Source organism: Sinohyriopsis cumingii, chromosome 5 (genome assembly GCF_028554795.1).
Source record: "Sinohyriopsis cumingii isolate HCF-2022 chromosome 5, ASM2855479v2, whole genome shotgun sequence".
NCBI lineage: Eukaryota > Metazoa > Mollusca > Bivalvia > Unionida > Unionidae > Sinohyriopsis > Sinohyriopsis cumingii.
Window position 1 is genome coordinate 59709301 of NC_142965.1, and position 17139 is coordinate 59726439.

General features: G+C 33.8%; 1 protein-coding gene across 2 annotated transcripts in view; it reads left to right on the forward strand.

Moving 5' to 3' along the window:
* The window catches only part of LOC149799256 (integrator complex subunit 6-A-like), a 96035-nt gene that overhangs the window by 10948 nt on the left and 67948 nt on the right, over positions 1-17139 (forward strand). For both annotated transcript variants that reach the window (XM_089958554.1, XM_089958555.1), the window contains 2 exons: positions 151-340; positions 12351-12479. In XM_089958554.1, the coding sequence (XP_089814680.1) occupies positions 151-340; positions 12351-12479 (319 nt within the window). The remainder of the gene's footprint in view (positions 1-150; positions 341-12350; positions 12480-17139) is intronic.

Sequence of the window (17139 nt, forward strand, 5' to 3'; positions counted from 1 at the left end):
GATGTTACTGTAGATGTACAATATGGTTCCAGAATGTTGGTTCCCCCCTCCCATTTGGGGGTCCGTGACGTGGAGCATGGGATGGGGTAGGGACACTTTGACATGTATGTGAATTTAAACCTCTAATAATAAGAATCCATAATATTTTAGCTGAATCTTCCGATGAACATATCAATAGTCCCAGGATCAGAGCTGACCAAGGAACCATTCCGATGGGACCAGAGGATATTTGGTATTGTCCTAAAAATTCCAGGCAGTGTGCCAATAGACCTAAACTCCAGCACTTACATTCCTTCAGCTGAAAACCATCCCATCGATGCCATGTGTGAAGTCACTGGAGGTAAAGCATCAAGTGTTTGTATTATTAAGCCCAACCAAAAACTGGTGAGGGCTATATAATTTTTTTTTACATCCATCAGAATTTTGTTTGCAGAGCACACTTTCAAGAAACCATTGAAGATATCTGTATGAGACTAGGTTAGGTATACATATTATACTGTGTCCAGATGGGCCTTTTGCTCTGTTGACACATCATCACTTTCAGTACTTTTAATCCACTTTTCTATCCATCCGTTATCCACAGTTTTATTCTGAGGTATTTCTATGAAACTTTTTGTATACCTAGTAGAGTTTTTATCTTTAAAACTACTGGTCCAGATGTGCCTTTTTGCCGTCTTTCATATTCAATATTTTAGTCTTCATAATTTGTTGTTCATCCATCATTCATTGTTTTGCTTCCAGAGTATAATTCTCAAGACCCATGAAGATATCTTTTAAACTAACTGCACATCTGGATTCAGTCTAGAACATGTTCGAGCACCAATGGAACAGTAAAAAACATTACTGGCCTCTTAGGAAAATTAGCCAGGTTGGTGCATGACAACTTAAAGTGTTGAACTCTTGACACTTGCATATGCCACCACTTAATTTTTTTTCGGAACAATTGTTATGCATATTTAATTTGTTATATTTTTTTTCCTTCAATTATTTTTATTTTTATTTTATTACATGCTATTGTAATGTAACATTGTATGTTTTACTTGACATTGTCCAATACTGAGTTAATTTCTGCTTGACCCAGATTGATTTTTATATCTTATTCTGTGTAAACAGCTAATACATAACTAAATTGTTCTTTGTGTGTATGGATTTAAAATCAGTATTATTATTAATAGAAGAAAGAAATGTTTATTTGGGTCTAGGTTTTGGAATTTCCTCAGTGAATTCTACGTATTTAGGTTATTGTTTTGTAAGCATCAAGATCTATGTATGTATGTTTAACTGAGGGGATTTTATCATTCGTACTTTAACATCTAGCTCTTTCAAGTTGTATATTAATCGACTCCCATGATAACTTGCACACTGATAACTTGTGAAGTGCTTATAATGCAGGGTCAGGAGTGGATCCCTTTTTTTAAAACCAGAAAATTCCCCCAAAAATGATCCCTATTTCTTGAACTTGAAAAAAAATGTGATCAAAATTGGTAACCAAAACATTGATATATCACTAATTTTATGGTAAAAAAATGGTCAATATCACCCGGAAAATGTAATAACATTTTAAGATTATCAACTTTTAGTAAGAAGTCATATAATTGGTTACTTTTTCTTTCCAAACGACATTCTTAGTACACCGTAATTAAAAATATTCAAGAAAATTTTGATCAATGAAATTGTCACTTAAGCCTAGTGTATGCAGTACATTAATATTTAAATGGCAATTAAATAATTTTTATGAAGTGAAATTTGTGTTTAAATTCTATCTTTTAGTTCCACTTAAGTGTTATCATCATAAATGCAATGTGTATTTAAATGTAAAATATGTCAATCTATCATAACAGCTATGTCTGCAAGCGTTTCTCAGAGAACCTAATTAAGTGTCGACCGTGTTTTGATAACTGACTTGCAGAAGTATTTGTTGTATTGTTGAACTGAATTAAAAGCTGGCCTCCTTTGTATTATCACATTAATTATGTCTTTTGAATCAAATAAAGGATGTGGATTTTTTTTTATAAAAAAAAAGGCATGCAAACCCTACATACTTAATATCTAGTGGGCCCTAGTCATATGTCGGGTGAACTCACTTCATTTGATCAGTCACACACTGTTATAAATGTTATTGTCTTTGTAACATAAACTACTTAAATTATGCGACTCCTTCATAACTGTGATCAAAGACAGCAAGGCAACAAAGTGAAATGAATACTTTGTAAAATAAATAGCTTCACAGATATGGACCATTGTGGGTAAGCTATTTTCAGAGAATTCCTGAACTGGCACATAGAGACATCCTCAAGGATGATCAGAAGTTTCCCTATTTCATTGAAATCATGACATCAGTATTGTACAAATTGAACAAAACAAAAATTGAGTTTTGATGTAGCCATTTGTCTCACAAAATAAATGTTTAGTTTTTTTTAAAAGAAAAAATTTAATCTTCTTTGGTGGTGTATCTACAGTAAGTCTAGTTCTTGGCTGCTTTAACTCATGACTTGTAGTATACTAATTGACACAACAAAGAGCAGTGACATAATGCACAGATGTTTTTGCATACACATGAATGTTGTTGAAACCAGTTGGTACGATCTTTCCTATGTTGGACATTTTGAAAATAAATGTTATTTATAAAGAATAACAAACTACTTCATTACGAAAAGTGCATTATTAAGATATATTATCGACATGATTGTAAAACAAGGATTCATTCATTAAACTGCCCAGTTCCCTACTACCCCTCGGCAGATTTCTTGATGTATAAGCGGATTTTTTCAAGTTTTGGAGGTCCCTCTTTAACTTGTGTCCTCACTTATAGTGTGGTCTATGTTTGTGGACCCCATTTTGAGGGAGAGGCGTATATATTGTGACCAGTAGTTTTGGGCTGGAATCATTTTTGTTCAAATTATTGAATTCAGGTGATTATTTTCTCTGGCAATATAAAAGTGCTCTGATAAAATTTTTGGATAGAGACTTTCACTGTAATTTATACAGAGGTCTCATTAGGATTTTAAAACTAGAAGTCCTGGACTCCTATTTTGGGAAAAACAGGAGTCCCACCAGCAAAGTTGCAGTCCCTACCAGAAGCATTATTGGGCACACCAGAAGTGGCTAAATTTTCAGATGAGAAGAACCAGTGATTGCAGTTGAGTTTAATTTTCTAACTTCTTTACACCACTGACATAGGCTGTTGCTTGTCCATTTAAGTGAGAGTGAATTATGTCAGGCCAAGAAAGGTCTTACTCCAGGCAGTAAGCTAGGCATCACACACTTTCTTACATCTGGCTAGTATTCCATGCGAATTATCAATTCTAGCAACTTTAGCACTTTGCTGAATCTCATTAGAGTCTTTATCAATTTGCAATTTAACCCCAAAATACTTATCATATTCTTCAAATGGCATTTTGTCTAACTCTCAACATGTCTTGATTTCAAGGTCACATCACTACTTATTTGGCTACACTTGGAAACAAACACAGTAATGAAAGCTAAAGTTGTTCAGTTGATGTACTCTATACACATTTACATCACTCTGTCTTTCTGCCTCTGAATTCAGTCATTGTAACTACCATATTTACCATATGTTTTTGGACTGCAACAAATAATTACTTTTTCTGGTCATCTGAATACATATTAAATTCTTTAATTAGGTGTCTGAAAACATACAGGTGAAGATAGATTTATCTCTCTACCCCCCACCCCCCATCCGTAACAAAGTTACTGTTAGCTCACGTGATGATGTGCTGCCATGAAGTAAAACAAGTAATTTGTCTAACACAATGGAAAGGATAATGAATGAAAAACGGGCATTACTTGCCTATTTTTGTCTATTTGATACATGTCCGTCCACCAGAAAACACAGCCATACATTGTGTGCATATTTTCCAAAAGAATCGCCATATTAGCAATCATGCAATCCACAGTTTAACCCTCTACTAATCAGTGATCATTCAGATCTATGTTACAAATGATGCAAGCTTTTTTTTCTGTGTAATTAAGATATTAATACAAACTAAATAAAAAGATTTTGGAATTATTATTCTTAAGATATTTATGACGGAAACATTTTAGTATCAAGAGTAGAAATACCGGTACATGTATGATGGCTAATCTTAGAGCACCAAGGGTGAGCGGCTCCATGTGGTGTGAGTGTTGTATGCATGCATAGAAAGGGTAAAAATAACAAGCAAGTTACAAAATACGAATATGAGTGATTAATATGTTGGTATTTTTAAAAAATAAAAGGTGATCTATTTGTTGTGTTTCTCTCTTCTTTTTTTCCCCCACCTAGCTGATGGTAGCTTCAAAATGAGCAGAGCTTGCTGACTCAAAACAATCAGATGCTCAAAGATTGTTTTGATGCATGTTGGAGATTTCAAAGTTTCTAGGTGATAATTGTTAACAATATAACTTGTGGGATTTCTATGACAGGTGTGTTCGGAAATAAAAGGCAGCCATCTGGCCTTCAGTTAAAGAGCACACGATGTACCAAACATTTAGCACCCACAATCAATATTTCTAGTCTTCAAAGAGGTTTATTATCTGTAGAACAATAACTATGTTTAAATCTTGGTATATAATGCCTCATGGATAAGGGGTTTGTTTTGTTGCACAATGCCAATGAATTTTACTAATCCATACCGACTCTCTGATGTATTCTTTAATGATATAAAGCAGGGGTCATGGTTTCTAATCAATATAGCCATAACTGTCACGCCTGATTGAAGTGGTTTCGTGTGTAACAAGTCTACACTGTTTGAAGTGGTTTCGTGTGTAACAATGTCTACACTGACAACCAGTCATATTTTTTTAACCGAATCAAGCGATTAAAATATTAAGTATAAATAAAATTCCCACCACTATCAAAAGTTTATATACTGGATAGCTGTCATTGTGAAATATAATATTGTTATTACTGTAATAATTGTGATGGATAAGTTTATCATACATTCTGCAACAAGCGAGGAGGCACTGCCTAGATCGTGGAGGGACTCTACCTTCCCAAAATCATCTCCAAAGAGGCCAGTAGGCCATCCACAGAAGCGACTTCGAATTAATGATTCTGAGGATCCATCACAAAAAGCACTGTATGTGATGATTGCTCCACCCAGTCCTGTATGTGGTCACTATAAACATTATACATTAAAGCAAAAGCAGGATATCGTTAACAATGCATAACTTCTGGGAGTTAGACCTACAGCAGAGTAATTCAAGATTCCGAAATCCACGGTTAGTACCTGGATGAAAATTGACTTTTCTGCAGATCTGAACTTGAACAGACATTTGCCCAAATGTGGACGACCCATTTCATATGGATAAGCTATGGATGATAAGATAGCTCAATGGGTGCTTGCTCATTGTGACTTAAAAATTCCAGTAAGTGTTGAGGGAATATGTATATATGCCAGGGAGCTTGTCACAACAAGAATTTCAAGAGAGCAAATTCTATGCCAGTCGTTCTTGGGGAGAGAGTTTCATGAAAAGACATGGTCTTGTGCTCAGAAGAAGGACCTCTCTTGCCCAACGTTTACCCAAAGATTTAAAAGATTGCTTCATTCCACAAGTTTTTGATGGATAGATGTGAGGAGGACAAGTTTGACGATAAGTTTGTTATCAACATGGACGAGGTACTGATGTATCTTGTGCCAGAGAAAACGGTGGACAAAGAAGGAACAAAAAGCATTCTGATTCGTACAACTATAGCGGAGAAGAGACATATTACTGTCGTTTTAGCCGTTGCAGGTTCTGGTGAAGTATTACCCCCAATGATTATTTTCAAGGGAAAGAGACATCTAGATCTGAAGGCACCAAAAGGGTGGATTATCGCAGTTAAAGAGAAGGCATGGATGGATGAAATACTAATGCTGCGATGGATTGAAGAAATTTATTTGCCATTCACCAGAAGAGAGCAATCACTGTTAGTTATGGACCCATTCCGCCTCACATCATTGGTGACATAAGGAAACAGTTGCGGCGCGGAAATGTTTTGCCAGCAATAATACCAGGAGCCTGTACAGCCAAGTTGCAACTTCTTGACATGAGCATCAATAAACCTGTCAAAAGCTACCTCCACTGCAGCTGGACAGAATACATAAGGCATGCTAAGAATGCATTAAAATCATCTGATGAAAGCAGCAACAGATGGATCAAGACAGCCAGCAAACAGACTGTATTGGACTTTGTTGTAAATGCCATGAACACATTGAAGGAAAAGCGCACAAATGATAAAGAAATCTTTCAAGGTGTGTAACATCAGTGACGATCTGAGCGGAAGTGAAAACGCACTGATCAGAAATGACAAACAATTAAACGATATGGATGATGATAGTGATACAGAATTTAAGGTTTTTTTGCCCGAGGGCCTAGAAAAGGCTATGGACAAGCTACTTGTAATTGAATAATATATTTAAATATATTACAGGATTCAGTCATATTTCTTTTCATTCTTTGATATTGCTATTTATTGTGTATGGCTTAATATAAAAACAGGTATCTATCTATCAGTCTACATACATACATACACACTTACGTACATACATACACACCCATATATACGTACATGCATACATACATATGATCAAGAATCTTAACTTATATTAGTTCATGGAAGTTCATGATCACATTAAATAATTGGCGACCAAATGAAGCCAACTTTGGACTAGTTAAATTAATAGCAAACACGCTGTGAATTTTACATTAAAACGATGCAGCAGATCTTCCAAGATTGTTTTCCAAAAACATAATTGTAGAAAAAATTATAGTGGAGCGATATCCGAAAACTTGCAAGGCATTTAAATATTATTGTCCAAAAACATACGGTATCAACACATTTCCCCACCACTCAGCAGCCACTTAAGTCTTTGAAATTGCCGCCAAGCTATTGGATCATGTTTTTGTGATGTACTCTTACAATGACAACATGTACATATGGGTGTCTTTCAGCCATTAAATTCTCTCATTGTAAATATCAGCACAGCTAAAATGATCAATTGCTTAACACATTTTCCCACTCAGCTGGTATTTGAAGCAGGACTGGCAAGCCTTTGAATTTGCAATCTAGCAATTTTATTTGTACATATTACTCCTGCATAAATTAAAAAATTATGTCCAAGTATGCATGATTCCGAGATCTCAGTAAATTCAAACCTGAAATTATATTACTGTGATTGAACAAAAGACTTGGAACATCAACACATTTGGAGCTATAACAAACACATCATAGCGTTCAGTTTTTGGATTTATTCATGAATTGTATTCAGGACTTTAAATTACTAGGACTTGTCTCTGTAATTCTTGGATTATTTTGGAATTAAATTTACGATACTGTAAGTTCTTTGTTTCTTTCATTTTTACTTTGTATTCTAGGGAAATAAATTGTTTGTTAAATTTTACAAAGCTTGTTGTTTTTCACTCTTTTCTGTTACTTATTTTAAGAGCATAGACTCTTAACACTATTGTTTTTGACTGTTAAAGCATGAATGTGACATTTGTCAAAATATTATGTGATTGAAGCATGGTAGTATGATATAGGCAAGATGCCAGCTAATGACTGATTGATTTACAAGTTCTGAGACATTACATCTGTTTTGCACACATTTGTGTGACATAGGCAAGTTGCCTGGTAGTGAGAATTAAGTTCTTAGAAATTACATCTGTTTTGCACACATTTATGTGATATAGGCAAGTTGCCTGATCATGACAATTCAGGTGCAAGAAATTACATGTTTGACACACAAATTCATGACAAAGGCAAGTTGCCAGGTAATGACAGTTTGATTTTTATGACAAAGGCAAGTTGCCAGGTAATGACCTTCATTTCTGAGATACTGCTTCAGTTTCACATACTTGTACAGGTCAAGAAGAGCTATTATTATTTACACAAGATCAGTAATGCATTTTGAAGAGAATATAAATTTGCTTAACTGACTTTTTGGACCTGAAGTTGGCAAGATCATCAAGCAGTTGGCCAGAAGATGATAATACCAGTAAAACAACATTTTCTGAGAACACCACTGACATTAATAATGATCAGTTATCACTGAATGTGCTGAAAGTTAGAGAAAAATCTGACATGTATAGTTAAAAACCCACGTGGCTGAAGAATTATTACTGGCAAGCAAGGACAATATTTCAACAATATTCAAACCAAATCTTGATGATTTTTGTAATACTTACACTAATGAAAAGTATGACAAATTTATTTTTATTTCACAATTGTAAACATTTTAGTGATAAACTTTTTATCTTGAACTGTCAACATTAATTGTAATTTATTGATATCATCAATAATAAGTTCTTTATTTTGGATCATTCAGTACTTAGTCATTCTTATCCAATGTACAAAATGGTAACCATGTTGTGCTATTAGAAAAATAATTAATATTTTAAGCATAATTTTGGGTTACATTTATTATATAATCTTCATGCAACTGTTAGTTAAATCTGTAAGATAGTGGCCCATGTTTTATTCACGGTGGCTCCATTTCAAAATTTAAATGGGTTAATGGATTCATCGTGCCAAATCCTAGATTGAACCCTGCACATATTGAGTTAGGGGTGTATATGTTCCTCTTTGCTAGTCTAAATTCCCAGTTTTATTGTTTTTGTTGTTCTTAAGGTGTTCATCAGATTGACACTATGATGGCCATCTTAAAGATATTGTTATTACTATTCATACAGGTCATATCAATAAGGGGTTTTCACCAAAACAGTTCATATTCTAGTTGACCTAAAACAAAAAAGTTGCCCCCTTCTGATAATCCAGTGTTTCCACTGTGGCAGCCGTCTTGAAATTATTGTTATCTCTACTCTGCCTAAAATGGAAAGTTATAGTCACAAGGGGTTTACCAGAAGTTTCTTATGGTGTCTAGTTGTCATTAAGTGAAAATGACAATAATGCAGATCTGACACCATGGTCAACATCTTGAAAATTGTGTGTATGCTACTCCACCTGAATGGATGGTCATGGAGTTTCCATGATGAAGTCGATCTGAAAACTCGGTCATAGTGATCCATCTTAAATCAGAAAGGATCATGATGTTGAAATGGGATTTTCACCAAAAGACGTCTTAGGATGTCGGATTGGTCCAAAATAAAAACGGTGCCAATTTTGCATCAGTTTGGCTTCCTTGGTGGTCAGTTTAAAAATCTTGCTATCCTTCTGTCACTAGCAGACATCTTGATGGTTCACTTATTAGAATAATGGCGAGCACAACAAATTTTTTTGGGCAGAGGATATAGAGGTCTGCCATTTTCTTCACGTATATGATTTGATTTATATTATAGAACATTTTTATGTTCGGATTTACATAATTTTACATCTTTATTAACCTCAAGAACATAATAAAACTTCCCTGATTCTGCATAAATTTCACTTGTCCGTGAACTTTTGTATTTCTTAAAAGGATTCAGTTTAGAAGGTGCACAGCATCACAGTGTTGAACCGTCAGCTTGAAATCACACATCTACTGCAATTTTTGTTTTACTGGTCTGCACTCATGTACTCTTCTTTTTTTTTGTAGGGGAAAAAATTCAAAACATCCATGTACAAGTTTTTCTTACAGTATGTTTATCCATATCTATGCTGGTTCTAGCAATAGCCAGAGTTGCTAAAGCCAATACAAACTTAAAATTGGTTAATTTCTATTTTCAATCATTTTTAGCAATCAGAAATTCAAATATATACTATTCTGCCGATGTGCAGTGCAAAGTCACTGATGGCTGACATTTTAACATATTTTCGAGATTGAATTAATGAGAAAAGGGACTAAATTTCTGGGGTATAAAACTTTGCACAACAGTTTTGCATTTAATCAGTGAATTATATTATTAGTTAGAAAAGAATAATAATTCAGGAAGCATGGGAACTACAAAGCTAAATTGAGTTAGCATGAAAATCAAATGAGAACAAATTTAAAACATAAAATTCCCATAATGCGGCTATTTTCAAGTCAGTCAAATTAAATATTTGTATGTATTACCTGATTACTAGATAAAGGGTGTACAAGAAAAGATGATTGTGCAGTGCAGACAACAAAAATTAAATGCAGTGAGACAAAAAGGTTAAGATGACAGATTCTTAAAGAAAATAAGATTATCTTTTTTTGCCACTAATTATAAGGCTGCAATGTTTGCCATAGTTTCTGAATGTATGCACAGTATATATAAACAAAAACACCATTTAACTGAATTGATTAGAAACTCAACCTTTCCCCCTGTCTACCCATTAGGCTTACTAAACAGCTGACAGCTATTATAATGTGCATTAAAGTTGCAACTGTTTCTTATGCTGTATGTATTCTGACAGTTTTCAGTTTGCATAACATGTTTTTATTGAATATATATGACAATTTCAGTGAAACATCCCAAGGCTCATCGTGATATTGCTTCCTTATACTGTATACATGTATAAGATGAAAAACTTGATAATACAAGTGGACATGCACATGGTATGCTTTTGTCGAATCTGTATGGCTAAAATCATTACTGTGGTTTACAAGCTTGAAACGACATTTCTTTAAAATAAAGTATTACTAATAAAAGGTTCTGCTCACATACCTGTTGTTTGAAGATAAATAATGTAGTTTTAAGAAATTTTTGTTGGTGTTATCAGTACGTGATGTGTAATGTGGACCGTAGCCAATTCGTGTCAGCTTGCTTTTTTCTAGTGATGCCATATTGGCTATGACAGTTATACATACTGTAGAAAAGGTTTAACTGAAAAATCCTGTTAATTAGTCCATCTAAGAAGAGAGGTTTATATATATCACTTAATTGGAACAGGTATTTCCTTTGTCAATGATAGCCACATGTATAAAAACATGTTCATCAGTTTTGTACTTGTTTGCAGGCAGTAACCTAAACTGAGCCATTTACATGTGTAAACATTTCAACTTGAACTACTTGTGCACAGTGTTCTGTGTTCTTGGTATCCTAGGTACAACACTAAGCACTTCCTTTTCTGGGTCATGTTTTAGGCATTCCAGTTTTTTTACAAGGATATTTGGTACTTTGTGTTTTCATCTCTAGATCATTTTTTTTATGATTGTGCCCTTTCTTGTCAGATTTCATTTATGACTTTCAGATGCAGCTAAACTCCTTGTAAGAACCTCTACATATTTCCAGTTGTTACCCCAAAATGCACTGTATATTTTTATGTCAACAATAATCAACAAAAACTTCCTGTTATTCAGTACTGCATAATTTGTGGACTTTCTGAACTGTCTATTCTCATTATGCTAGTTTAGGTACTTGTTTGATATCCTGAATCATTTTCAGTCATCAGTATTCAAGTCTGTTCATTGGTCCAGATCTGCAGGCATGTTTGCTGATTGGTTTGATTATAACTATCCTTATTTGATGCATGAAAGAAAATGTTTCCATTTCTACTGTTGACAGTAATTGGACATTGTCAAAGTGCAAATTTACGACAGAAAACAGATCAATCAGCCATGAAAGGGCATGTTATCATGTTTTATTACTAGATAATATTCAACACGATTTCACCTGTTAACTTATTGATAGTGATGTGCAGAAATTTTGACTGATCCAACAGATTTGTGAGGGCTGTGGTTTTAGTGATATGTTGGCAAATTTGCTGATCTTGAATTAGTGGATTAACATTATTTTGAGCCCTGGACTAATGTGATGTCATTAAAAAAGGAGTTTCACAAAAAGAATGCAAATTTATCACCTTTATAGGTCTTTATATTTAAAACAGACACATTTTACAAGCAAAACAGTTTAGCAGAGTAAGAATTCCTTTTCAGATATGTTCCATGTAGTATTTTATAAATATAAAAAAGCAGAATATAATTGTAATTATGCTTGTTTAAATGCTATCAAAAACAACAGCAGAAGGTGAAATCATTTGACAGAAATGAGTGGCATGCTTTAACAATTGTAAAGAAAATAGTCTTTTTTAGGGTTGTTGGGGGCTGCATTGGACCCTTTGCATACTTTTCGCCAAGGTGTCAGATTGTCATTATAAAATGGTTACTGCTGGAAGATTAAAATAGATATAAAAGTATTAAATAAGGTCAGTGTTTAAATCCTTCACTTCATATTTTGACTAATCTTCATTCTCTTCATCAGTAGATCAAAGACTCATATTGTCTGCATGTGAAGTGACAGTTCTTTTATTCGTTTTTTTTTTTGTAGTAGTTACCCCGTGTCTTGTCTATATAATTGAGAGTAATGAAAGTAACTTGCAAAAGAAAATAGAATTGGAGTGATATTTGCTGTAAAGTAGCTGAATCCAGGACATTTTGGTTTCTTTTTATTTAGCAGGGTTATGTTGTTTTTATGTAATACATGTTTTCCTTATGATATTGAAGATTAATCTTGCCCATTTGCAGGTCGATCATATGCAGTTTACTCTCAAAAGTTGCTGAACAGTACTGTTGAAAGCATTGTGGGGAAACTGCAGAGTGGTGTGGTGATACATTTTGAGAAGATAGGACCTGATCCACCACCTGTACCTGATGGTATACGATTTTGAATTATTTTTTTGTATCACTTGCATATGAATAGAGCAAAACAGTCTCTTAGTTCGCACACCGTCAAGCCAAGTAAGCTTTTGGTATGGCTCTGCATTCATTGTCTATCTGTTTGTTTTTCATTGGTCAACATTTACATAATCCTACAAGTCTGATAATTAGAGAGATTAAAGCACATGTTTGTCTGATCTTTTCGAGAACAAAATTTCTGAACTGATTTTGATAGTACTTGTTATGTAGGTTTGCATCATCAAGATATGGTACGTGTTTGTTGTTAAGCAAGATTATCTTGCATCTGATTGGCTGAACTTGTTAACACTCTGGAATCTATATTTCTGATGATCCAAATTTTATTTAGCTTTGCACATGGGCTTCAGTTGGTAAAGTTTTATTTAGCTTTGCACATGAGCTTCAGTGGTCAAATTTTATTTAGCTTTGCACATGGGCTTCATTTGGTCAAATTTTATTTAGCTTTGGGCTTCAGTTGGTCAAGATATTGGAAGGCTTAGAGGATAAGCAAGATCCACACATGTTGATCATGTGACTTGCATCTGAATAGTTCTGCTTGTTTCCACCATTTTACTGATCTGATTTTGATTAAACTTGCTAAATGTATCAAATTTTATATTGGTTCAATTTTATACAAGATCCTAGCATTTTAATCAACTGATCGTTCATCTGTTTGGCTGAGCTAGTCAACACCTGAGTGACTCAGTTTCTGATCAGATTTGTGTCAGTCTTGGTAAATTGACATGCCTTCAAGATATCCAGTGAGTTTTATTTTGAGTAATGTCTGTACATATTGTTGAGGTGAACTAGCATCTGGTTGGCTTTGCTTCTTGTGACATTATGAGACTGTGTCTGATCTGATTTTGATCAAACTTAAAATATATAGGCTAATTTTCAAGATGTCTTGCTGTAAGTAGTTTCATTTGGGTTTTGCTGCAGGTTGGTAAATGAGCTTACATGTCATTGTCTTTGACAGTTTCTGTAATGAGCGAGATGATCTTGCATCTGATTGGCTGACCTTATTACCTCACTCGATATAGAGACTTTATTTCTCATCCAATTTCTGTAAAACTCGGTAAAAAGATTTATATTGTTAAGGCCTTAGAAGACTTTGATTAAGAGTAAAATGCTTTGCATAGTAATCTTGCCTTTATCTTTGGAGATGACTCAAATTGTGCTATGATAATATATGTAAAATTCACATGATATCAAGTTTATTCACTTAGTATTATATTCCTGAATAGTATGGAAGCCATTTTAGTGAAATAGTCAACTGTCAAGTTAAGTAAGCCAGATGAGCATTTTCATGCCCACTTGGGCCTCTTTTAAGATCTTGAAGATATTCCCACACTCTCAGAAAAGTGTGTGTCTTATCTATGGATGGTTCATATACTGCTGCCCATGTCTACCTGTCATGTCATATATTGTCACATCCGATTCCCTTCTCTTAGGAAATTTTTATTTCTCATAAAAAACATTTGAAGGACTTCATGGATTGAAATCAAATGTGGTACAGTGCTTTACATTAAAAAGACCAGGGTCAAGATGTTTGGTGTTAAGGCATGTGTTTCTTAATTCAGTTGGATGTTCATATTTTTATGGAGATGTATTGGTCTGGATATACTACCAGATTACCTTTCTGTGTTGGAATAATGACTATTGTTATATATGGAATATGATCCTAAGATCTCTTTAGATATTTAACTAAAAATATATAACTGGTGGAAAATCAGTAAGACTTTAACTCTTGTACATTTCTCCTTCTTTTGCTTAATATCCCACCATCAGTGCCGTTGGGGCATGTAGTTAATCAGTTTGTACATCCACACATCCCTTTGTCCAGCTGTTTTGCATAAGAGTTGGTCTTCTTGCACCATGGCAGGACATTCATATTCCAAGAATACATTTCTCTTTTGAATACATTCCCCAATCACATTAATCTTAGGAAAATAAACTCTGCTAACTCAGAAAACCAGTCCTCCAGTAAAACGAAATTTTTTTGTCTGTATGCCATGTTGACCAAGGGAAGAAACTCTTACTCATTACCTCCCCAATACCACTGCTATATGGCTCCAGTTTTAAGCTTTTTCTTAGCACTATTAACATAGTTCTGCTGACCCTCCGAAATCAAGAGATTATCTTCATCAAGAAAATCTGTTTGTGTGTATAAAGCTATTTACTACTATGTATAATCATTATTTTATATCAATATTTATGTGAATATTTTTGCAGTTTATTTAAACATTATGCTCCATTACTCAATTGTTTTTCCATGTTAATGTTTCTTTTTTTGCACTCACTGCATATATATTTCTGCTCAGTTTAGTAATGAGTACTTTTGTTGTGATTTGTAAATACGAGTTATTTTCCAAAATTTTTTGTTCTTGTAATTTTATTTAAACAACGTCATCGAGATAGGGTTAGTGCAAGAACCTAATGAGGATGCACATGAAGTGTTCATCATCCTCAACAAGCAGTTTATGTACATTATGTTCAGAAGATATTTGGTTGATGGAAAAAAGAATAGACTGATGTGTGGAGTTTTGGATGGAGCATTGTGATGTTGATCCTTCAGCTGAATTACTGCCAGGATACAAATGATGCAAAATTTGTATGAATTTGTGCACACCTGCAAATTAGTTTAAAGTAATATATAAAATGTATTCTGCACAGTTGTTTTTTATTATTTTTATTTAACTGTTAACACTTTAAGTGCTAAGTCATAACACTAGTTGTGCCACCTTGTAGAGGTCTCAAAGTTCATACTGCAGTATTTGTCATTTTTCAGAATGGCAACTGTTTAAATATCAGGATCCTTTGGATTGACATGAAAACCAAACTTGATTAACATATCTGGCCCTGGAACAAAAATTCTTTTGTAGTTTTAACTTTGCATTCATGAAGGAAGTTTTACCAATACTTGTTAAATATGGGCTACCTAGAAAATCATGAATGGTTGATGCCCAGCAAAGTTCATCCTCAGATGACAATTTGAATTAAGCAATTCACATGCTTAAAATACAGGCTACCTATAAAACATAAAATGGCTGACTCACAACATGGTTCATCTTTATATGATTCAGTTCAGCAATTACTGGTTGAAGATGATAATTATTGTTAAAGTTTAGAAGCATTTCAGGAAATATCAGTGAGTGATTTTGAACTCTAAAATGATTCGATTATTATATGTTCATTTTTTTCTCTGTTAACTTTACTTTGTCAGAATCGTTCAGTATTTTATGATATTGCACACCTTCATATTGCATTCATGTGTTTAAAGGAACTACTTTCTGTTGTAAACAAACGATGGATGCAGACGCCAGCACTTCTGATTTGTAAACAAATTTTGTACACTTGTGTAGTATGTGCTTTACGTTTTAGTATATGAAATTTGTTTCTGAATGAAGTAGAGCAAATATTTCATGGACTGCCACATACCATCTGCTTTAGCACATTCTGCATTAACTTTCTTGATAAAATGTTTTGGATTTAGGCTAGCTATACAGTAGACACCAGCAAGTGTCCTTACAAAGAACATAAAGTGACAAGGCATAAACTGTCTTCTTTACTGATAATAAGAATGGCAAAAATATATACTTAGTTTTACATTCTCAATTTCCTCAAATGTACATTCTTAGTTCTGCAAATCTGAATTACATGAGCCATGTCATAGGTTCTCAATCTTGATTACACATTTCAAAATTGTACTGTAATTTCGAATATAAGTGAAATTGCATCCTCCTTACTGCACTCAAAATGAAATAAGCATTAAATTCCATAGCGTCTTTTTGATAATTGCAATTGAAAGACTTCATATTTTTCCCACATTATGATTTCAATCAATCAGTGACAGAAACACATTTGCAGATGTCAACTTGCTTCTCCCTCGCTTCTTCAATCCGATTTATTTCATGTGGAATTGTCACATATAAATCCAGTCCATAATCATGAAATTTCGTAAAATCAACAAAAATACCAAATTCTGGTCATTCCAGATCAAATGGAAAACTTGTTGCAGTGCGCATTCACAATATGACTCCAAATTTCAATTTCAATTTTCTTTTGAAACTTCTGTCTAGCACACGACTAAGTTCAAATTTATCTGGGCGGAGTTAGGTGTGCATTAATATTGTTGTGTGATGATGAATATGTGCTTGTGTATTTAGTTTGGAATACGGCATACATTCATTTACTTTGTTTCTTGTAGTGTATTTTGTTTATATAATTAAGCCTTAGGTAGAATAGGAAAATAAGCATATAATAAAAAGGTTACTGCATTTGTTCGTGAAAATATGGACTCATTTTATCAGATGGATATGCTACACTCCCAAGGTCGTGCAGTATTTACATTCGAAAAACTTGTTCATATTTTCCCATACAAATGCAGTTACCTATAAATATGAATCTAATGTTCATTCAATATGGACAAAAACAGGTAGCATGCTAGTCAGTCCCATATTCAGCATTATTTTATTGAATTCCAAACCTAATTAAAATACAGGCAATTTAAAAGCAAAGTGATATTTTCATATTTTTCTCAAACAATTCAACCCTGAGTTATCTTGTTCTACAAGGGTTAAGATAAATTGAATAAAAAAAGAATCTGAAAAGAAATGAAAAGTGTTTGTTTATTTGATAA